Here is a 24,057-nt window from a genome sequence, read left to right as displayed (position 1 = left end):
GCCTGAGGGCTAATCCTGAGTCTGGATCCTGGGTGAGTAGGAAACACACTCAGCTACAGCCTGGTCTGCAGGAATCAGCAATTTGTCTCTGGCTGCTGGGGCAGGGCTGTATTTTGTAGGGATGAGGAGAGGGTTCAGGTTCCCAGGACCAGGTGAAATCCTGACTCCACATGCCTGCACTATTAGAGCCAGCATCTCATCAGGCATGGCAATGCCAAAGGGAGACACACAGGTTCCTGCTCCGGGAGCAGAGAATGTGCGAGGTTAAAAAGACGCAGAGTTTGATACACAACACCAAAGACACTGAGCAAAGCCAGGGCTGTGGCCCAAGCCTGGGAGAGGCCCTTCTGCATACCATCTCAGGGCTACCAGGAAGCAGCTCCCCAGGAGGCTCTGGGGGGGGGGGGTCTTTCCCTGCCATCCAGAGATGCCTGTACTGCCACATCAACAAGCAAAACTACTACTGGCTGAGTGGTCAAAAAGCTCAGGGTTAGGAAGGGACAAAAGCCGAACCTGGGAAGCCACCTTCTTTCCTTCAATCCCCTCCTAAGAAGGCCTTGGCCTGGAGTCCCTGCCAAGGGCTTCAGAGATACCAGAGTCACCAGAGCTTATTCCAGGGCCTTCCTTGATGCCCTGGACCTTGGGGACAAGGGTCTATCCTGCTCTCCAAGTTCCCCCTAAGTCTGTGTGCATTGTGTTGAATGATGGTTCATTAGGAGGGCAGAAATGGGCTCTGTGATGAGTCACCAAGAAAGCTCCTCTCTGCCCCTCCCTAAGTGGGCACTGGTTGACCCAACTCCATTCTCTCTCGCTCCTGAACTCAACCACGGCTATCCTGCCTTATGGTCTGGAAGTGACATGAGGCCCCATCTATAGCTCTTCTGGGACCCAGGGGAGGGAAAAGCAACTAACATTTGCTACCCATGGGATGCCAGGGAGTGGACCACACCCTCACACAGTACTTACTGTACTGAGATGAGGGACTCCACTACCTCTGCTCTTAGATGATGTAAGGGAAGCTAGTAGCCAGGCTTTACAGTCAGTGGCAGGGAAACCTGCCTCAGGGCCAGGCCTCACACCCTTATTGCTGAGGATTATCTCAAAGCAACGTGCATGAGGAGGATCCAGAGGAATTTTCTTCCACAAAGCACGCCTGCCACCACTCAGTGACTTGAGGTCATTCCCTGATCCCCATGCAGGCCTCTGGCTTTCAGGGATGAGGAAGGAGAAGGCGTGGAGGGTTGGATTTCACTAAGATGAGACTCCCACCTTCCCTCACAATTCTCATGTAATCTACCCTACTCCCTCTTTTGCCTTGCTGGCCAGGAAGCTCAGGCAGCATGGACTACTTCATGGCTGCTAATGCTGACTCCTCTCGTCTCTGTGCCAACTCTTCCCTGCCTCCTTTTCTGTCTCTCACACACCGAGGTCATCCTTGTCCCAAGGCCTTGGCATATACTGTTAGCTCTTCTCCAAATGGCCAGTTTTCAGGCCAGTCACCGTCATCTGATGCAACCAACACTCAGTCCCTCTCCTTCTTCTTCCAGAATTATGACCCCCAGGATCTGTGTCATTTCCTGCAGTGACAGTGCTTGTCCATCCACTGTCTAGGAATGTCACTCAGGTGCAGCAGTCTCATCTTGCAGGCTGTCCCTATCCCATTATCTGGCACCAGGGGAAATTCAGCTATGGGTGGAATGAAGGTGAACAGCTGCATATTTGTGGCATGTAATCATCCCTACATGCCGCCTCAACCTTGCCCAATTCTATTTCATGGTCCTGTGCAGATGACTTTTACAACGAACTCTTCAGGGATCACTCTGGATCTCTGCACAGCTGAGAAACTCAGTAGAGGTTCCGCTTGCTGCTGGCCTGGCAAAGGAATCAAGGTCCAGCTGTGGGGGAATATCTGATACTAGGCCTCTTGTGGGTCTCCACTAACAAGAAGGATAAAGCATGTGTGCAGAGGCGGGCAGGGCCATCCTATGTCACAAAACATCACCCCAGGTATGAGAGGTCAAGACTGAGGGCTGTCTGCCAAGGGAGAAGATCCACCCTGAGTGCACCCCACCATGCCCTCAGGAAGATGAGGCTGTGTGTAAGCCTAGACATGGGTTCCTTCAAGGACTGAGGCCTGTGGAGAACAAACGGAACAAAGTGGCCAGCACATCTGTGGGCTCTGGGGAGGGGTCCTGGTGTCAATCCATGGCTGAGGGACTGCTTGGGAGACACGGGAGCCTGCCCAAAGCACAAGGCCAGAGCTATGGAATGCCAGCCAGATGCTCTGCTTGTCCCTACACATCCACACACTCAGAGATCTCCTGAAACCTGGCATTGCCCAGAGACACAGTCAAACAGCAGGCATTCACTCCCACACCAGTTCTCTGCTAGGCACCTGCATTGTGAGGCTCTCTTCTGCTCCCAACAACCCCAAAAGTGCGCCAAGGCCGCCTAACCCTGGGTTTGAGGCCCAAGGAAGAGCTGCAGCATTCAATAGAGACTTCCTCTAGAGTCTGTGGAGCCACAAGACATAGGGGGATATAATAAGTAGCCTCCCTCCCTCAGGCCTTTCTTGGGCCCTAAGAACCTCCATGGCCACCTTGGCAACCTGTGGCCTGGTGGTGCTGGGCCACAACACTCAGATACCCAACATAGGCCCCAGGTCCTAGCAGTGAGGGATACGGAAACCTACAAAGGCAACATCTGAAGAGCAGTCTAAGTCCCTAGAAAGGATGTCAGTGCCCCTGGCCATCAGTGTAAATCTCTTCCCACATTTCAGCAGAGCTGGGCTGGGAAAGGCTCTGGGAAAAGTACAGGTAGGGCTCCTGTCATCCTCAGATGTGTACCCCAGCTGGTCTGGAACCCATCACAAAGAACATCTGGCAACTGAGGCCTTGTGTCACTTGGGAGGCCATGCATTGTGGGCAGGGGCCCCTGCTACCTACCTGCTTGTCTTGCAGATCTGAAGAGAGCTCATAGCTCTCAGACAGTGACCGAGAGCGCTTGATGGCCTCCTCCTCAGCCTGCTTGCGCAGGACGGAGGTCGAGTGCTGCAACCGGGGCCTCCGTGTGCGCTGCTGTGGTCCTGGCCCTGCGTATAGCCCATAGGCACCCACTGATGTGTGCTCGTAGTGATCTGGGCTCAGGCTGGAACCAGGTACCAGGGGACCCTGGTGGTAGGCTGAGGGGCTGTCCAGCGATGTGCCAGTCTCACTGCTGGGGGCCTCGCCCTCAACACTGCAGAGGAGAGAGATGAGAGACACATGCTAAAGAGAAAAGCAAAACTTGGGGAGAAGGACAAGGAGCAGTGCCCCCAGGCAGCAGGGACCCTGCAGAGCCCTCTGCTCTGCATCTTCCTGGAGCTTCTGAACGACTTCCATGTTCTAACATCTGGCATACTGTTCTGATGGGGATGGCTTCTTAACCAAGCATCAGTCCTCCCAAGACAGAAGTTTTGACCCACTGTGGTGCTGATGGCCCCAGCACTTAGAACAGAGCCTCCCGGGCTAAGTACTCACTGTGTTTTGAAAAACTAAGTTCACTACCTCTCCTGCCACCTGTACCCCCATGTCCCCAGGACTATATTTGGAAACAGACTCTTTTAAAATTAATTTTTCTTTCTTTGATATGTATAGTTTTGTCTGAATGTATATATGTATCTGTGCTTACAGAGGTCAGAAGAATGTGTATCTCCTGGAACTGGAGTTAGAGACAGTTGTGAGCTACCACGTGGGGTGCTGGGAACTGAATCCCGGTCCTCTGCAAGAGCAAGTGCTTTTAACAGCTGAGCTATCTCTCTAGCTCCCTGGAAACAGGATCATCAAAATGAAAGACATTAGGGTGGATTCTAGTATAACTGAACTGGTATCCTTCTAAGAAGGGGAATGCAGGATACAACTGTATTGGGGAAGACTGAACACATGAGGAGAAGGCGGCACACCAAAGAGAGAGGCTCAGGAGAAGACAGCCAGGCCACACCTCCACTGCAGACTGGCAGCCTCCAGAGCCTGCAGATAATGAAGGCCTGTGGGTGAGGTCCACCTCTGGTATTTGTCATGGCAGGCTTAGAAGCAAGCACAATGTTGCACAAATATTTTAAATTTTAACATTCCCTGCAAGGAGGAACTGTAACTCCCTGTACAGGTGAGGATAGTGAGGCCCATGTAAACACTGTCCCAGGTACCACAGGCAGGAAATGGTTCCCTTCCACCTCACTGCCTTTTGCTCCATAGAGTTCCTTCATGCCAAGCAGGAGCAAGGCCAATTAGTGGGGACAGCGGGACTGGCTGTTGACTCATCCCAGCCCTGGGCCTGGAACATTCTATTCTGCACAGACACTCATTTCCTCTACAGTTGCTTTTCAGTGAGGGATGGGAGAAGAAGGAGACACTGACTGAAGAGTCTCTAACACAGCCCTCTTCCTTTGCCAGGCTCCCTGTGCCTGTGCCACCAGACACTTGGGCGCTGGCAGGAACTTTAAAGGGCCTGTGATCCCTGGGGCAGGGCGGAGGGTCTCTAGAATGGGCACAGAGAGAAAAGAGCAAGGGCCCCACCCAGGCTGTAGTCCTTTCCAAAATGTCCCCTCTTCAGACCAATGAGGAACGTCTTGCGCTAAGCAGCCTGGCAGACAGGCTGCCCCTGCCCAGTTCTGCTAGTCCTGTTGTTTGTTCTCCAGGGAGAGAACACAGACTCCAGGGGGTCCCCAGGGTGGGGCTCGTGGAAGGGAGCCTGAAGCAGGCCGGGCCAAGGCTGCCTCCTCTTGGACTTGGACCACTCTGCACCAGGGACAGATGCAAATCTCAGCGTCTGCTTTCTGGCCTCCAGGGACAGGCCATAGAACCTCCCAACATGCCCCAGTGGCTAAGGTATGGCAGTAATTCTTTGAGGACCTGGATGAGGAGCTGGGAGGCATGCTTTGCCTGGCTCTGTCTATAGTTTTCTTTTCAGTAGTATTAGTAACTTAGTCCAGGAACTACCCACCACCCTTCAAGGCTCTTTGGGTAACACAGAGCCACCTGACCCCATGTTGCCCCTGTACACCCACCAGTGTCCTTTGGGTCCAGTGAGGGTGGAAGTGTGCAGGGTGTTGACCACCTGTGGGATCTGATTGTAACCTCCGATCCCAAATGAAGCCCCCAATTCTAGGCAGATGGCTGTGCAGCTGCAGCTTGCCTGGCCTCTGCCTCAGATGCTGGAAGTACTGGGTCTTAGGAAATGGCCCCCCTTCCTACAGCCCCACATGAAGCTTCAGGCCAGAACCCCATGCTTGGGGTGGGGACCGGGTACTGCAGAATACATTCATGTTTTCATTGCAACTGCCAGGCAGGCTTTGGGAAATTTTGAAATGAAAGATTAAAGGGCTCCAGGTGGGTTTCCCCCAGGGAGGCCCAGTCCATTTGTCAACAAATCCCCTCAGCCCCACACCCCTGCTCATGGAGGGGCCTGAAAACAGCTCAGGGGCAGCTGTGCTGCCGAGCAAGAGGAAATCAATATTCCTAGCACATACACACACAGTCTCTCTCTCTCTCTCTTTCTCTCTTCATAAACACAGGCCTAGGGTACTCAGACAGCCTCCCACAGACCCCTAAAACCAAGAGTAGCCAGCTTCTCTGAACCATCAGACTCTTTCCTGGACCAGGCACAAGCTTCACTCCAGCAGGTAAACAACACCCACAGTCCCAGCTAGCAGCCCCACTCACATCTGTACTTGGTCAAAAACAGCAGCAACACAAACTCCAGGCACCCCAGCACCCACCCAGGTGGCCTGCCAGGTGTGCCGTGTTTACACACACACACACACACACACACACACACACACCCCTACATCCTTGCTGGAATCTCCCCGACAGAGTGGATACATAAATGCAGACAGACCCAGGGTCTCCAACAATCAGACTTGTAGGGAGAGATCCCTGGCACCCTGTGCACTGAAATCAGATACAAGACACAGGCAGAGCTGGGTACCCTTCCTGACATAGACTACAGGCCATTTGTTGTCTTGCCCTTCACACGCGCACCGAATCTAGTTTCCCACTCATCCCCACAGAACTCCTGTGCCCACAACCCACTTCTTTCCTTACACATCCTAACACAGACCCGCTTCTGGCAGGCAGGCCCGACGCTCTGCCTTGACAGTCACACCCATCCCCGCAGCCCCCCTCTGGCACACAGGATCCCCACCACTGGCGACCCCGCCCCGGCTGGGGCCCACTTTCCTCCGCTCTTGCTTGGCCGGCCTTACCCGCTGTCAAGCTCCAGCTCCAGCAGGGATTGGGTCCTCTCTGAGTTGCAGTGCAGGCACCACATGACGGCCGCCGCGGGAGCGGCCCGGACCGGCGCCCGGGGACCCAGGCCGAGCCGCGCGCCCGCGACTGCCCCCACGGCCGCCGGACCCCGGGGCCGATCCCCCACACAACCTGTCCGCTAGCCACGCGCCCTCGCCAGTCCCTCCGGCTTGCTCCTGTGGGTTCACTCAGCCCTACGTCCCGAAGTCCAAACACCAGCCTTGTGCTACCCTCCGGCTGCCGCCTGCCTGGCGTAGCGCAAGTCCGGCCGGAGGAATGTGGTCGAGAGGGGCGGGGGGTGGGTCTGAAATTCCCCAGTGAGGGAATGTTAGATCTGAAAATTCTCTCACTTTTTGCTGAAACTTGAACAGCACTTTCCATTAAATGCTCAGAACTTCAACCAACTGTCACGAGAAAGAGGGAATAGACCATTAGAATTGGGCCATCCAGGGTACAGAACAGCAGCCTCCGCTGGGAAAGCCCACCCAAGGCTCTCTGACACCAAAGCTGGGCCCCACTTCACTCAGGTGGGTCAGCCAACACAGAGATGTATGCCCCTCAAATGAACACATGTTCTGGTCAGGGGCTGGATCTGTGTGTACTGAACTGGAGGAAATACAGCCTGTGCCTTTTGTAGGGGATTTCAAACCAGCTGATCCCTGAATCAGAAGGTGGAGAAGACAGCAGTCACCAGCATCCCTGGAGCAGAGCCTGGAGCTCCTTGGTGGTCGACAGGCTGCACAGACCCACAGGGAGCTCAGGCAGGGAAGAGCAGGCTCGGCTCGGCTTGTGGTGCTGTCCCTGTCCCTCAAGCCCAGGGTGGATGGGCAGTGGCCAGAGGGATTCAGTCTTTTCTTGTCTGGCCCAAGAACAGCTTCAAAGGCAGGACATTCATTGTTCCTGGCCATGGGTAGAGAGCAGGGCCTAGGCTGCCTGCAAGCCTGGGAGATGCAGTCTACCCAGTAGGCCTCAGCTTAGGGCAGAGGCGCTAAGGACAGAGATGTATCCCAGCTGGCTTTGTCTCCATGGGTGAGACATCAAAGTGGGTGTCTGCCCTGAAGAGGAGGAACTCTGGGATAGGACTAGGATGAAAGCAGTCAGGGACAGACAGGAGCTTTCTGGAGCTGTGTTACTACTCTGGGCAGTTTTGGGGCCAATAGGCTTGGGAGAGAAGGCCAGGTCTCTCCAGAGCTTGCCCTATGAGAAGGAAGAGGGTGAGGTCATCAAAAGACAGTTCATCAGTGCCTCCTCCAGAGCCAACCCAGCCTCATTTGGCTGGGGTCACCTGTCAAGTCTGTATGAATGGAGCTGTGCGGTGGAACGGGTTTTCCACAGTCCAGAAAAAACACACCCAGGACCAGAGATGGTTGCTTGCTGCCAAAGCTGACAATCTGAGTTTGATCCCCAAGACCCATATGGTGGAAGAAGAGCCTAGTCTCCTTTAAGTTGTCCCCATCTCCATACACATGCTACACGTACACACACACACACACGCACGCACGCACGCACGCACGCACGCGCGCACACATGTAAAAGAAAATAAATGTAATGTAATTAAGAAAAAAGCCTAGATCCTGCTCTACCCCCCCCCCCCCATAAGACACGGGGCTCTGCTGTACAAATTCAAAGCCAGACCATGTCAGACACCAACAGAGGCTTTTCTTTATTTGGGGCATTTCTGATTTGAGAGGGGAAAAGATAACCTTTCTAAGCAGAAAGGCCCATGCCACCAAGCCACTGAGCAAAGACACTCTTAGGCCCACTTCTAGGGCAGGCATGAGCAGGGCTGTACCGTCTACTTTGATGGAACCTGGACATCCAGGGAGGGACCCAGGATGACTTTTCTCTGTGGCATCCATCCTCCCAGAGCTTCTTCATGAGGTTGATTCCACTCCACTGCATGTTCTTTGAAGAGAGGGGGCTGCAAGAACTGTCCCCTACTACAAAATAGCCGCAGAGGCTCACAGTGTCCTGAGACTTTTTGCATTGAGATTTTTACGGTGCAGTGAGTCTGTGGGAGAGCCAACACATCAACTTATAATATTTCCACTTAGAATATATTTCCTAGGGCATTGTCATGCTGTAAGTGGAGAAGTGTTCTTTATGTTAGTCTCCATCCAGGACTCTGGGTTGGCAACAGCCACACCAGGCTCTACATCCTGACCTGGCACTTCCTCCAGCCTCTTGAGCCCTGGTTCTGTTTCTTACCCTCCCTCCATCCCAGGTTCAGCTCTCTGGGGAAATTTCTCCCTAAATCCAGGTCTGTCAGACAGGACTGAACACCCCAAAGTATGTCTTCAATGATACCCCTTAATCCACCATGGCTCTTCCAGACTCCTAGACTACAGGCACATCCCTGACAGTTCCTAACTGTTCTATTCTATGGCAGTTAGGTGGTTGCTGCCTGTCACGTGTCTCAGACCTTCCTGGTTCAACAATCCTTCTTCTAGGCACATGCTAAGCCAAGAAGACCAGCACGCAAAAGGGTAGATACAAAGATTTTCTCACCCCTATGGTGTCTAAGCACGCAAGATTAGAAATAAAACTAGATGCCCACCTAAAATGGACTGACTGCAATTACTTTTATGCCCACACAAGGGAAGTAATGTCAAGATGTGGAAGATCTGACCTGACAGCTGTTCTTGTGAAGAGACCTGGAGATGTTTCAGCTGACTGTAAGATTGATGTGACCTGATGCCGTCACACAGCTAAGGAGGCCCGGCGCCGTGCTCAACAGAAAGCCAGGAGTAAAAATAGCCCCAGTGCAGCTGTCAGATCACAGCAGAAGCCTCTGCATCCTAGGGCTAGGCTAGAGGTGGCAGACCTTTCATTTTCCCTCCTCCAGCCCCTGCAGACATTGCTAATCTATCACTGACTCCCTCCTACTGATCTTGGGTGGAGCTTCAGCAGGGTTCCACATAGATTCCCTACATCTGATCCTAGCTGACATAAGAGACAGACCCTGTGGGTCAGACCCAAATTACTGCAAGCTGGGTCAGAGATCCGGTGGAAAGAGATTTCTCTCCAAACATACCCACATACCCTTTGCGGCTAGTGACACGCTAGAAGCAATAACGATCAGCATCGAAGAGGGCTTTACTAGTAACCGGGCCAGTGGGCAACACTGTGAAGTGGGTGGGGTTACTTCGGTCCCCATTCACTGTCTAGGAGACTTGAAGCTGAGGGCATATCCTCAGGCTCTCCTCCCCCCATCTACAAGCTCTTATAGCTTGCTGATACCCTAGTGTATACTTGTCTATTACACATAAGGCAAGCAAGGTGCAGTAACACCACCGGTGGAATGCCTACATATACAGGGCGAGAGCAAGAAGGTATACACAAATCAAACACCCACCCTTAACACCCAAGACCATTTCAGCAAGACTATTTCCTGAGGGGAGTGCAGAGGCTGCAGGAGCCATCTTGTACACATCCATTGGCAATATTAAAAATACATAGGCTGTATGTGGTGACACAAGTCTGTGTAATCCCAGAACCTACGAAACTGAGTCAGGAGGATCCTGAGTTCAAGACCAGCCTGGGCTATGCCATGAGCCCTAGATCAAAATAAATAGGGATCTTAGAGAGGGAAGAAATACTTGCATATCAGATCTGATAATGCTCTAGTGTCTGTCTCTCATGAAGAAATCTTGCTCATCAGTAAGAAGGCTGATTTTCAGCAAAAGGCAAAGCATGAGAATGAACATTGCTGCCAAGCATATATAACCAATGGCCAATGAAAACACTGAAAGATGCCTGGCACCAGTGGTCACTAGGGAGGTATGGATAAAAGTGTGAAGTAGTACCACTCCTCATTCACTTAGAAGGCTACAAAAGTTCCCATGCACAGATGCAGTGGCCACATCTGGCATCTGCTTGTCTAGGGTGAGGTAGGGAGGTGGCAGGAGACAGGATTGCAATAGCTGCTTGTGGGGAGACCAGAAGAGAACTCCAACTCTGCCCCAGCTGCCCTCTGAAAATAGGTGGTACTAAAGAGAATCAAGAGGATTCCCCAGGCCCTGCTCCAGGAACTCGGGGGAAGCAGGCTCCAGCCTCACCATCCAGATCCACCAGGAATTCCAGGCACTCCTCCTGGATCCAAGGCACACAGCCGGCCAGGCTGGTCTTGGCAACAAAGTTCAGGCTGGGATTTAGATGAGGTGAGCTTTCCCCATGAGCAAGTGGCATAGTGGTGCCACGAGTCCCTGCAAACCAAATGCCTCTGCCTCCTGAATTCATCTTCCTGAACACTGTTCAATCTTGTTCCAGTGCCTGACAGATTCCTAACAAATGACGGTGAATGGGAACAAGGAAAGCCCTGCCTGGGAGACATGGGGAACACTGATTTTTCTGCAGAAACGACTAGCCCAAACAGAATCAGTTGTTACTCCTGCCATTTCCACAAATTTCGTAGCCCCCAGAGTCTCAATTTCTTCAAAGTGTTAGCTCATCAGACATCTCTACCCTACTTGATTCAATATGCTGTCTAAATTTACCCAGCATTAAGAAGCATGCACTCTGTGCCCATCTTCCCAGGCCTCGATGAGGAGACACTGTAGTAACAAGTATATCCTAATATGGTGTTACTGCTCCTGGAAAGGTCACAATAATGGGGACATTTTGGACTAGGCCTTGAGGGATAAATAGGAGCTTCTCTAAGGGATGCAGGAAGCAACAAAGTCATGAGAATGTTTTGTTCCGCAGTTTGGGCCTGGGTTTTAGTCCTGAGCTGATTGCTTTGGCCTGTTTTAGATACCATAATCCCGACATATTATCATCCTCTTGGCTTCTGACAGTCTCCCTGCTCTCCATGGCAAGACATGTGACATCTCAAGCTGTCAGGGTGAAGCTCAGCTCCTCCCTACAGCTGGCTGAGGCTCCTGTGGCCTGGCCATAGGCCATCTCTCCAGCACTGCCCCCACTCCCTCCCTCCTGCCGGCCCTTACAACAGAAAGCAATAGTAAGCTTCTTACTGCTAAGCTTTCCTCAGTCCTCCTAACCCCCTATTCTGCTTGGTTCATGACTGAGACTTTGGGGCTCAGATTCCATGTCTCTTCTTCCAGAAAGCCATCAGACTAGCCCCTCATCTGAGTCAGAACCTCTCCCTTTTACTCCAGTTTCTCTACTGAACCTCCCTCCTTATGTGAGTAAGCTATGTCATAGATGTGAGGAAGGGCTGGCCCTATTCCTGCAGCCAGCCACCCTACATGTATCAGGCTGAGACCTAGATCCAGCCTGCTATCTGTCTTTGTCTTAATAAAGTTTTATTAGAAGGGAGCCATGCTCATTCATTGCATTAACTAGTTAAATAGTTACAAGGGAGACATGTGGCCTGCAAAGCTATCCAGCCCTTCCCAAAAGGATCTTAAATCCCAACCAGGAGAGACTCACACTCGCCCCAGCCACTCAGTGAAATCTGTTCATGCAACTAGACCTTGTGCCTAGGCAGGAACTACCAAAGTAGAATGCAAACACTGTTGGGGAAGACAGCAATGAAATCAACAGACTAGGTCAGGTAGTCTGTGCACATAAAAGCCTAATCCTTATTCTCAGAAATGAATTCTGTCATACTGCCTGACCCCTCAATGCAAGCTTACACTAAACAGACAGTGGCCATGGCACTGCAAATGCTCTGGCTGCGGTGGCACTGTCAGGGATGGGGGGATGGGCATTGGAAGATATATGTAGCATTATAGGATGAAGGCCAAAAACATGTTGTGGTTCATCAGATAGGAACATGAACATGCTTCCACAGGACTGCAGTCCACACGACACTGAGATTGTGCTTGCTTCTGTTATGCTGTTATGTTATGAACCTAGGGCTTGGGACATGGTAGGCAAGCACTCTACCACTGAGCCACATCACAGCCCTCCCATATCATTATTTACAAGAAGCACAAGGAAGAGGTACCAATGGCTGCCATGAGAAGGGGACTTGGGGATCCCAGAGTGTCCTTGGCCCCTGCACCTGAAGCCTGGTTGGGACAGTGGTGGGAAAGAGGAAGTCTTACACTGTCTGACCTCTGATAGTTTTCAAAAACATTAATTATTTTTCAGGTAGGGGTGTATGTGTGCGTGTGTGTGTGTGTGTGTGTGTGTGTGTGTGTGTGTGTGTGTGTAGATACATACACATGAATGCAGGTGTCCTTAGAGACCAGGAGAGGTTATTGGATTCCCTGGAGCTAGAATTACATGTAAGCTGTGAACCACCTGACGTGGGTGCTGGGAATGGAGCTCCAGTCCTCTGCAAGAACAGTACAGGCTCTTAATGCTAAACCATCTCTTCAGGCCAATTTAAAATCTTTGAAAATTTAAACCATGCTTATTACTTTGTAAAAACAGCCCAGTGAAGAAGTCAATAAAAGACCTTGTGCTGCAAAGGGCTGGAGCAATGCTAGTTGATTGAGCAACCTCACACAAGGTCTTCAAGCCCACCAGAGCTGGTCCACAGAGACCCCAATTCTAGCTGGCCCTTGAGCAATCTCTAGGGCTGCAGTGAGGCTCTGACCTGGCTGTATCTTGCAGTTGGCCAGGAAGATCACCTGGAGCTTCTTTAGAGAATCAAACTGCTGCCCCGCTACCTGTTAATCATTAACATGTGACTAACCACTCTGCTGGAAACTTCTTATCACAGCCAGGCTCTATGCTGAGGGGGAAGCTCAGCAGCCATTCATTCCCTGAACCCCAAACCCTCTCTTATAAACAGGGAATCTTAGGACTGTGTAGGTATGTACTAGACACACTGTCATTGACTCCGACTTTTGGCCACACTGTCCACCAGTATCACACTGCCTTGGTAGCACAGTCAGGAACCTGGACAGTACGGCAGATGGCCCAGAGTGGATGGTTTTAAAACCCTCCATTCTAACTCAGGCACGGAGTGCAACTTAGTCATGTGATGTGGCTGCAGTGAAGAAGGCACACAGCTAGCTTGAGTGGCTACAGCTATGGTCCCAGCTCCTCAGGAGTTGAAGCAGCAAGATCTCTTGCACCTTTGAATCTGAGACCAGCCTGAGCCATGACATGAGACCTTGTTTAAAAACCAAACAAATACAAACCACCCAAACCAGGGAGAAACAGAACAGAGGCAGACCTCTTGCCAGGCAATATGTTCCTCAGAACAGAAACACTCCCCTCAGTTTAACAAAGGTCTTTCCAACAGGGACCAACTTCCCATTTCAAAACTTGGATCAGTTTTGACAGAAGAAGCCTATACATGGGGGCTTCCCCTTTCTCCCTAAAAAAGGTAAGCAGGATAAACTTAGGAATAAGGGGAACCTCAGGGGCTCTTGCTCTGCAGCCTTTAAAGTTTAGATGAACATGAAGGCTGGCCCTGCATTAGGAGCTATGGAAAACAATCCAGGCACCAGAAGGGCTTTCCTACATGAACAAAGATGCCAAGGAGGTTCTTCTTCCAGGATATCCTTAGATGCCTGTGCATTTCCAGGTCCCCAGTGCTCACTGCTACCCTGACACACATCGGTATAAGAAGGTGATGGTAGAGACCCTGTGTGCCCTATATCCCTCATGTAACTATTAGCATACCCCACTTTCCTGGTCCCCTGATGTCCTGGCCAGATGAACCGTCTTGGAGTCCTGGAACCCAGGGGATGGGCTTGTGACTTCAGAAGTACAGCCATATGAACTATAGTCTTTGTCCAAGGACAAAGGAAATGGCTCAAGGCCAGTCTTCCTGCTGGATCAGGGGCCCAACATCCGCTACCTCTGTCAGCCACCAGCTGTCCTTTATACACACAAACACACACACACACACACACACACACACACACACACACACACACCACATTGCCTGGCACACTTCAATTCTAGTGCCCACAACCTCAGCAAACAAGCAAAAGTACTTACTCACTTTAGCTCCTTGTCCCTTCTGGGTGAGTGGTAGAAGGGAGCTATCACAGGTATTCAGGGAAAGTATAGGATGACCACAACCACCCCAGCCTCACCACGTTCCTCAGGCCCATAGCATCTTCAGTCCAAAAGTACCTGTGAGGTGTAGTGGTACATAGCCAGGGCCAGTACAAGGTTGCACCTGGGAGCCTGAAAGCTCCGCCCATCCTCCACCCTTACCTCCCAGAGGGCAAGAACTCAAAAGCAGCCAGCATGCAAAGTGAATGAATATGCATCCTTTCTAACCTGGCTGCTTCCCACAGTGGTGATGCTCATAGCTTGGGGGCCCAACAGCTTTGGCATGGTCCAAAGCACCAGGGTCAAGTGCGTGATCTTGGATCTTGGACAGGTTCTCTGGTCTCTTTCCTCTCTCCACCTCTCTTCTTCAAGAGCTGTTACACCTCTCAAGTCACAATTTACAAAAGCCATCAGACTGAATCCTCAGCAAGCCTTCACTTCACAGATAAACTGAGACACAAGAGCTTAAGAAAGTTACCTAAGGACACACAGCTAGTGCCTGGCTGATAAGCTGGGGACATCTGGCTCCCAATCATGAACTTAACCATGAAGCAAGTCCCCGATACTATTGGATGAAGGCCCTGGACTAAGTGTACCATGACCCAGAGGAAAGAGATCTGGTTTGGCAGAGTTAAGAGCAAAAGTGAGTAAAGATTTTGAACCCAGGGCTGGTGTCCCAAGTCTATGTATGCTTGCTAAATGTTCCACTGCACCTTCATACCTGGGCTCTGGAATGAATACATTAGTTCATCCTGGTCCATAATCACCTTGCTTAGAGCACTTGCCTACTGGTGGTCACCTCCACCAGAGTGAGGCTCTGAAACTGTTGGCTCACCTCTGTTCCCTGTCTATAGTAGGTGGTCAATAAATATTGTTGAGCGATTCCTTCACCCCTCTGGACTCCCCAGATTCCAGAAAAGCCAGGAGAAACCAAAAATGCTGGTCCCATGTGCAGTGTGCTAGGAGGGCCCAACATGAAAGTAAGCGCTCTGGCTGAAGTTTATAAACAAGATAAAATCAACTGACACCATGACCACTGTTGGCATGGATTTCTTTCCTTCCAGCTTCACCTAAACAAAGGCTCACCTGCCTATTAAAGCAGGCAGAGAAATCGAATGAATCTAGAAAAAAAAAAAAAAAAAAAACCTATCTGAAAGCTGCAAGGGCTTGTCCTCCTGCAGACCATCTCACTTGATTTTCCCACTTCAGGAGCCATGGCACAGCAGGCCGGTTTGTTCCTAAGCACTGAATTCACGGCCAAGAGCAGCTGGCTGGGTGGTGCCAGGCCTGGGCCTGGCGGCCTTAGCTTAATGAATAGATGTGTTCCTTTATAACAAGGGCTGGGGCGCCTGCCTGGCAAATGGATGCCATTAAGGGCTCCTGAGACACCAGCCACTCTTAAGTGGGTTAACATTCCCCCTGCAATCTTCTCTATGTAATTGATTTAAACAACACCTTCTTTTGTCCCAGTGGGGAGGAAGACTTCGACCAGTGTGAACCTTGCACACTGGCTGGGAATGACTGAGGTGGGGTCCTGGGAGGGCGGCGGCACATTTGGCATGAACCTCTGAAACTGATCATGCCCCAGCATTATCTCCACCCACTCCAAGGCATGCATGCTCTGCCTAGGCTTCTTAGGATGCAGACACAAGCCTGCCCTCAGGAGGCTTAGGCTTGCCTGGCTGAGGAGACAATGCCTAGTTTTTGGTGCCATCCAGTTCTTTGAGTTCACATCAGCCTGACAGCAATTCTACAACATGGTGCCTGTTTTCCAATTTGATCACAGAGGTCCTGGCACCCAGAAGGTGAGTTTTCCTGAAGAAACACACATTTAAGTGATAGAGCCACCTCAAGCCAGTAAGGTGAGTCACACGTGCATTCGGAGTGGCAGCCAGCAGCAGGGTGCACCTCATCCCCAGGGGACTGCTCCTCACAGTAGCGGCCCAGCTGCCATCAGCATCATTTTTGTCAAAAGTCAGTTTAACAGCTCTCCTCAAGCAATACGCGGCATGAAGTACCTGCTCGTGTGTTAAGAAATCAATGGAACCAGACATTGCTACAGAAGCCTGCTCCTTCTTTATACGCCTGGAGAGAGGCAAGTGGGGGAGAATCCAGCCAACGGGAGGCTGCTCCACCAATCCAACGGAAGGATGCTTTTCACACCTGTTAGAGACTGACCTTCACGAAATCTTGCTAAGTGAAAAGGAAGCTAAAGAGCACTATGTTGAGATAGAAAAACGGGAGGGGGTTGTGTGGCTCAGAGGTGGAGCATTTGCTCAGCACGCACAGGGCTGGAGGCTCCATATGCAGTACGGCAGAAAGAGAAAGAGGTGTGTGTACACACTTGGGTGTGCACATCAGACAGTGGTCACCCCTGTTTAGGAGAATGTGACACAGGTGGGGAGTTCATAAACATGTACATGATAGCTTAGCTACAGAACATATAATAATGCTACTATGCATGTAATCAAGAAAGGTAACTAAGCCGTTTGGGTGACAGGCACTTGAAGACATGTCCTCTCCGATGGACACCTTGGTCTCAAAGCAAACAGAAGGTTGGCAGGGCAGTGGGAGGACAACGACTCCCCTGGTATGGAGTCTACAGCCCACCAGGAAGCTCACCTGTAGCCTGAATCTCACACCGTCAGCACTCTGCTCTGTAAGCAGTGGAAATCTGAGCACACACCATGCACTGTAAGAAATGGCCCAATCAGGTCCGCCCAAGGCCACCTCCCATACCCACTGCAGGGAAGAACTGGGCTCTGCCCCAGCCCCCTGCTGCCCCCTGCAGGTCAAGCAGAGGAGCAGCACTCAGGGCCCCAGAAGAGCTACTGCTCCAGAAGAGCTAGCTGTCTGTACTGGTTTGGCCTGTGCTGTCCCTGAAACACGCCCAGCACCCACTCTTCAGTTTATGGAGAAATGGAGTCCCTAGGAAGCCAAATTAATTGCCTCTAGGCTGTTCAGCCAGTGTGCAAAGCTAGAATTTAACCACAGGCCTGCTGTTGGCTAGGGAGAAATCTCAAGAGCCTTGCAAGCCTATCGGCCTTGGGCTAGTGAGAGATCCACCCCCACCCAATACACGAAGGAGCCCCTCAACTCCTGCAGCCAGCATCTTCCAAGTGACACAAATCACAGCCCCTTCTGGTCTCTAGCAATTTTCATAATCAACTGTAATTTATGTTCAATGGCAAAGATATCCAGGGCTGGACCCCCTGGAGTGCTGGGAAGGCAATTTATGCTTTCTAGCAGTGTTTGCTCAGTGTGCCAGCCACCAGCTGCATCAGCTCAGAGACTATTACCCTGGTTATTACTGGCAATTCACACTGAGTACACCATATAGTCAGGAGAGAGGCTGGGCTGGCTGCGCTGTCTTCCTGGATCCCATACCATTCCATCTTTTGTGGACACTGAGAGGAGCCGGACAACAGAGCCATCCTGGCTAACTGGCCTGCCACCCACTGTCCCACAGGTCCGGGACAATGGCTACTTCCTAGTGCATTTTCTCTTTAGTGGCTCCCAGGGTGTGTGGCTGGGCTTGCACAGGTGACTACCTGCCTTCCACACATAGGATGAAAATTGAACCAGCAGAGCCAACACTGCCATTAGAAAAATATGGCATGTGCTCCCTCAGAAGACTCAGGGTAACTATGACTCTCCTAATACTGGACGAATGGAGACTCAGACAAGCCAGAACACCTGCAGAAGACCCTAGGTCACACAATAGTACCCAGCCACCTAAGAGCTACAAGTACCACCATGGCAGGCATGGGGTTGCCTGTGTCTTCTGGCCACAGGCTCACCTCTTAATGTGGGAACAAGCAAGAGTGGCCATAGAGGAGGCATGAGGAATGCCACAGGCTTGATGGCAGTGGCAACTGCCTGGGGCCCCTCTGAAGGAGCTGCTTTCTTCCAGCAGGGCATATGGGACCTTCTGAACCATGGGCCAAGGATATCTCTGCAGCATCTCAAATCATGACTAAAGGAATAATAAACAAAAGGGAAAAAAAGCCAAGACTGTGGCTCCAGGGCAAAATTTATCATGGGTGGGCGGGCAGAATGGGGGTGTTCTGCAAAAATAACAGTAAACAAAACAACAAAACCCAAGCTAAGGTGTCTAAATGCTTATGACCTGTGACCTCAGCTAATCTTGACCATATCCCCATTCAGCCTGGCAACGGAGGAGAAGAGGTTAAGTCCCTTGCCCAGGGTCGTACAGCTGGTCCAGGCAAAGCTGGACAGGGTACCCAGGCTCTAGAGGAGCAAGCAAGGCTTCTATGCCTGGGAAGCCGGGGCCAAGGCTCTGCTGCCTGACAAAACTCTTTTGGAAAGTGATGGGAAGACAGGAGATGAAGAGAGAGAAAACGAGCAATGTCCCTCACCCCCACCCCTGCATCTGCCTTTTACGTGTGGTGGGACTCAGACTCATTGTCCCCCTCTTTGCCCCAACAGATCTATTTCAGGCAAGTGTCAACCACAGAGAAGCAGAGTGGGGGCCACCGTAGTGGGGGGTAAACAAGACCACACATCCACTCCAAGGGCTGCTCTGGAGTGAGGCTGTGTGGGATACAACCAGCAAGAGGGGCACCTGGCATCTGCCAGCCCTGCTTTTGATCCTTGGCTCTGCTGTCTTCCAGCTGTACAACTTGGGCAAATGAAGGACCTCTCTGAACTTCAAACCCTTTCCACATCATAATGCCTACATCCTAGGGCTGAACGAGAACAGTGGGCTGCACAAGGTGTCAGGTGGTGTCTGTTCTCATGCCAGTCTATGTTGAAAAATGGGGGTGGGGTGGGGCTGTGGGACTCAGCAACAGAGTACTTGCTTAGCACGGGTGAGGCAGGAGCCCAGCTCCAGCAAGGCAAAAGAAAGACGAACAATACTTACATATACTAGCTTATATAAACATGGAAGTTGAATAAGACATGAGAAGCTGAGCCATGATGGGTGAAGTCTAGAGGAGAGAGCCAGGCCGCTGGAAATGACAAGCTTTGCTGCAGTCCTCATCGTGGAGGAGGGGACATCCCGCAGTGTCCTCTGGTATATTTTGAATACTTAACCATGTAAGTAAACATTATATAAGTGAGAAACACAAGGCTTGGATAAAAGGTTCTCATATGGGGCTGTTCTTTACATTTGTGGGGAACTTCTGAGGTGCTGTCTGGAATCCTTCAAGTCTTCTTGCACATGCTTGGAAGCCAGGCAAGAACCAGGAACCAGCTCTGGACAGTAACCTCCAATCACTGACCACCAGGTGGCAGCCTCATCAGCACCTGGCGCTCATCCCAGGGGTAGCCTGGGAGGTCACATACTTCAGACCTGCTCTCACCCTTCCCACAGGGACATCCAGGTCTCTGACTTCTGATACTGCCTGCAGAGTCTCCTACATAGGAGATCCTGAGACTCCAGGCCAGCATCTGGCACTGGCTCAGCTGGGCTGGACTGAGGGCTTCATCACAGAGCCTGGACTACCCGGGGTGCCTAGCCACCTGCCTAGTCACGGGAACCTGGTACCTAATCAAGACTGGGACCTGTGAGTGGCTGAGTACTGTAATTCCCACCATTCCTGTTTGTCCCATGTTGAAATAACTAATCATCTGTCATTTTCCTATCAAGTATTCATACATTTTTATTTTTTCCAATATAGGCAAGTGTTCAAACTTTTCAGTCTTAAGCTCCTCTTTTATTTTTTATTTTTATTTTTTTATTTTATAAAAACACTGATTTTGCCCAGACTAGCCTTGAACACACAGCACTCCTATTGCCTCAGTCTCCTAGGTGTTTGAGGTTATAGGTTTGTACCACCATGACTGTCTTTCTTTCCACTCTTTTTTTTCCTTTCTTCTTCTTAAGGGGAGAGCAGGAACACAGTCCCCCACTACCACAAATTATGCAGTTGAGTTTCCCACATTTGGGGAAATTGCAGGGGTCAGCACATCCAGAATGCAATGGATAAGCCTCGCCCTGGGAAAACCACCTTCGTGATCATGGTATCTCCCCTGCCAGGTAAGTATGTCTTTTCCCTCTTTACTGAGGATCTGCAAATTGTTCACGAGAGCTGTAGCTATCAATATTTCCCATATCAAAAATTAAGAGCCATCCTTTTATCACACAAAGACAACAGTGCCATTCCATTAGCCAACATGGCATTTAGCCTCCAGAAAATTCCACCGAGAGAAACGGGAGGTGAAACAGACAGATAGCAGCTATTTCTAAAATTATTTGAACTCGTAACTTTTGGGATCACACTTGAGAAACATGGTTGGCAAATAATCTTCTTACCTTTAACCAAGCCCACGTGGCCTCACTTATGCCTAGCCCCCACTGACACTTAGATCTGACCCTGTCTAGAAAGGGATGAGGCAGAATCAGTGGCTCATCCCCCACTCATCTCATCCATTCCAACCACACACAACCCGAGCCTCTGGCATGCACCTGCCGGGTGCCTTGGGAACCTAAGAGTCACTCCAAGTATGCTCAGCCTGCAAGAGGACCAAGTACCTTGATGCTGCAACTGAGGGGGGCCCTGACCACGGTCACCAAGTTCCAGCAGGGTGGCCACCTGTCCTTTCTGGGCATAGATATAATGACATGGCTACATTTAGCACTCCCTGGCTGACACCTGCTTGCTCTCTGGGGCCCCCATGCTTGAAACCAGCACTTCATCTCAAAGTCTGCAAAGCTGGGATCTGAACCAAGGCACTCTGACTCTAGCTCCTGACCTCCACCGCCTGCAAAAGAGGGGTTCTACCAGCCTTCTCCAGGTCAGGTCTGGCAGCAAATTGATATTGGCTTAAGAAGATAGCCAGAGCACAGCTGGTGGGACAATCCCCAAAGGGGATGAAAGATGGAGTGCTGATAACTGCATTTGGGGCTCAGGGATGGTATGTGGGTGAGGGGCAGAGGAGCCTATCCAGTCAGAAGAGAGTAGTCTCCAACCCCATCTGTCCTAAGCCTGATAGGCTGGACTACTCACTACCGCTGGAGGCTGGTGCCACCTTCTGCCCTGCTGGGGAACTGCAGCCTGGCTGGCCCAGCCTGCGGACTGTGATTGAGCCCAGGGAAGCATGCAGCCTTAGGGCCCAAAGAATCCCAAACCCACTTTCATGCCTCAGCTCCTTTGGGGAAATATGGGTTACTCATTTCCTCATGGGTCCCCTGTCATTCACCTCAGCTCCTGAGTGACGCCCTTTCTTTGAATAAGGGTAGGCTGTCTGTGTACTCGTCCCTAGGCTCAGCACAGGTTTAGTGCTACTGGCTGTTAACAAGTTTTTGTGTCCCTGTCCACGTCGTCACACCTTCGTGAATACGGAAGTCCCGCCCTTGGGACAAGCGCAGAAGCGAGAGGGCTTCTGCATGCTCTGGCTGGACAAACAGGGGGCTGTAATCTCCACAGAAGCGGCCTGACCAGGTGCACAGCCAGGAAGGGCAGAAGTGAGATGCCGCTGGGATCTGCACATCTCTTTTTGCAGAGTTCACAAGGCGCTTTCCCAGGGTTCCTCTGTGAAGGCTCAAAGGTCCTCTTCTGGTGGATGCAGACCTCAGGCCCAGGGAGGGGAAGGAGTAGAGGCCTCCACTGCCCTTGTGTGGGTGCACAAACCCAGCCTCTGAACAGTGGAAGAGTTTGAGGTTCTGGCCCACTGAATGGCTGTGAATTCTGGTCCCTGCCCCCTCCCCAGGCCAACAATGGCTATTGCTTTTCTTGGAGGAAGCAGGGAGTCCAGGTGAGGACTAACAAATACATATGACCTGTGGCCCTGTGCAGCCACCTGCTGCCTTCCCTTCTTAGACTTGAGGTGAGATAAAGCCCTGCCTCAGCCCTCTGGGAGATGTGGAAATAGACAGAGATAGGAAGCTTACAGGCTGAGATGTTACTAAGGCCAGGCTTAGCTTTGCCTTCAGTCTCCTCTTGGTGTGCCACAAAAACCTATAAGGTATTTGTAAGCAATTAACTGTTGAAGGCAAATAACCCCCACTCCCACATCACAGATCTCAGTCCTGGTGGCTCAGGTGACATGCGGCTTGCTTGGCTCCTCAAGAGGACACAGCCACCGATTCCTGCAGCTGCCACACAGCCTGAGCTCCTTACTGAGTCAGGAGCCTGGAGGACAGTCGCCCGAGCTGGCTCAAGGTCACACAGTGGCCAGCTGGCAGCCAGGCTGGGCCTGAGCCAGGTCCCTGGGCCTCACCCCCACCCCGACTCTAAACCCAGAATCAGCTGTGGTGGGGTAGGGGGCTAGTCTCTGCCCGGGGGCCTTACTGGGCACAGAGGAGCCGTTCTTCCTGTTCACAATTCCTGCTGTTTGCCCCGTGCCAGGCTGCAGCCTCCCTCCAGCCCTGCTGACGAGGACAATCTGGTGCCAGAGTTGACAATCTGTGTGCCTTCTGGAGGGAGGTGGCCACCAGGGGCCCAGTTCAGAGAGGGCGGACATGGAGTCACAACACGCTGACAAAGGTCCTTTTAAAAAATAGAGCCATGGTGATTGATCAACATATACCTGACAGGTACCCCAAAATGCTTTTCATACTTGCTCTGGGGAGGGGCATACACACTCTCCTCTGTACACTTTTCCAAGGTGGAGTTCTTGACCATGATCTATATACTTCCTAGCAAGCACTGGGTCACTAGACATACACACAACACAGAAAGCTCCGAAGGAAAGGGGCAGGCACTAAGAACCCCATAAGATGAAGGGACCTCAGAGCCTACACTGACTGAATGCCTGAGGGGTGTAGCGTCTCAGGGCATTCTTCATCGTATCACTTCAGAGTCCCTGAGCATCAAACACTAAGGTAGGCACCACTGTGACCCCTACAAGTCAATCCCAGCTGCTGAAGCTAACTGCACATTGTGAGGAGGGCTGTGCATATGACTGAATGCGATCCAAAGTGCTGGCTTTTCTCTGACTTTCTTCCCAAAACCTTGGGTTCTCTGCACTAGAGAAACTGCCCCCCTTGTCGCACACCCCAGGAAATCCACTGAGGACCAGTAGTAGAGCCTATAACATACAGGGCTCTGTGGGCGGGGCACTGAAGTGCTGGGAGGGGCTGGGTGCAGAGGAATATCTTGGAGACTCAGTTTCCATATTTGTGAAATAGGTGGGTCTTCCTCACTTGGTAAGATAAGAGAAGAGGTGGTAGTGATATGCCTAGTCCTCAGCCCTTCCTCCTCTCTTCTGGAGATGAAATGAAGGCTGCTTTTCTCCCCCACAGTGGGCTATGTCCTATCAGGTCGGGAACTGACCACCGACCCAGGAGGAACTTCAGGGCCAGACTCTCCCACTGAAGAGGACACATTTGGAAAGATGGGTTGATAGGTAGAAATCCTGTGCCATGTGTAAACTCTGGCAGGCACTAAGACCAAGCAAGTAAGTGCTGAAGGCCAGAGTCTCTGAGTCACCTCCCAGCTCCCCAAACACTTAAATAAAAAGAGCCTGGGATGAGATAGTTCAGTTTCTAGATAGCACCCAGAGCTGGGCGGGGCATCAGTTTTCCTTACCTGGGTCCAGTGCTGGGTGGGGCCTCTTGCTGAAAGGTGGCCACAGTAGCCTCGAGGAGCCTCTGTGCCCCTGCAGCTGAGCTTTCCCGGCCCTCTGCCCAGTCAGAGGCCAGCAGGAGTCAAACCCTGAGCCCCTTGCTTAATCCACCAGTGCCAGAGTCAGCGCTGGCTGGACACGTGACCCGAGGCCCAGGACCTGTTTGGCAGGAGCAGCAGCTGGTGGGGTGGGACGGGGAGGGGCAGTGTCTGCCCTCTGGTTGCTTCTGGCCATTTTCCCCAGCAGGGACCTGTGACCCAGAGCCTGAAGCTGGTTCTGGGACCCCATGGAGGGCAGGGACACAGTCTGGGGA

At 51.6% G+C, this 24,057-nt stretch overlaps 1 protein-coding gene and 1 non-coding gene across 12 annotated transcripts in view; both read right to left on the bottom strand.

Moving 5' to 3' along the window:
- Positions 1 to 24,057, bottom strand: part of Iqsec1 (IQ motif and Sec7 domain ArfGEF 1) — a 334,707-nt gene that overhangs the window by 31,529 nt on the left and 279,121 nt on the right. For 9 of the 11 annotated variants that reach the window (XM_036182942.1, XM_036182943.1, XM_036182936.1 and 6 more), the window contains one exon: positions 2,946 to 3,237. In XM_036182942.1, coding sequence (XP_036038835.1) covers positions 2,946 to 3,237 — 292 coding nt within the window. Of the gene's footprint in view, positions 1 to 2,945; positions 3,238 to 6,241; positions 6,530 to 24,057 lie in introns of those variants that run through there. The other 2 variants (XM_036182940.1, XM_036182945.1) reach the window with 2 other exon arrangements.
- Positions 20,059 to 20,222, bottom strand: LOC118580931. Its single transcript, XR_004944592.1, has one exon. It is a non-coding gene; the product is annotated as a U1 spliceosomal RNA (small nuclear RNA).

The sequence above is a fragment of the Onychomys torridus genome, chromosome 3, assembly GCF_903995425.1.
Source record: "Onychomys torridus chromosome 3, mOncTor1.1, whole genome shotgun sequence".
Lineage (NCBI taxonomy): Eukaryota > Metazoa > Chordata > Mammalia > Rodentia > Cricetidae > Onychomys > Onychomys torridus.
Note: the sequence above shows the minus strand (reverse complement) of the source record. Positions and strands in the feature narration are given on the sequence as shown.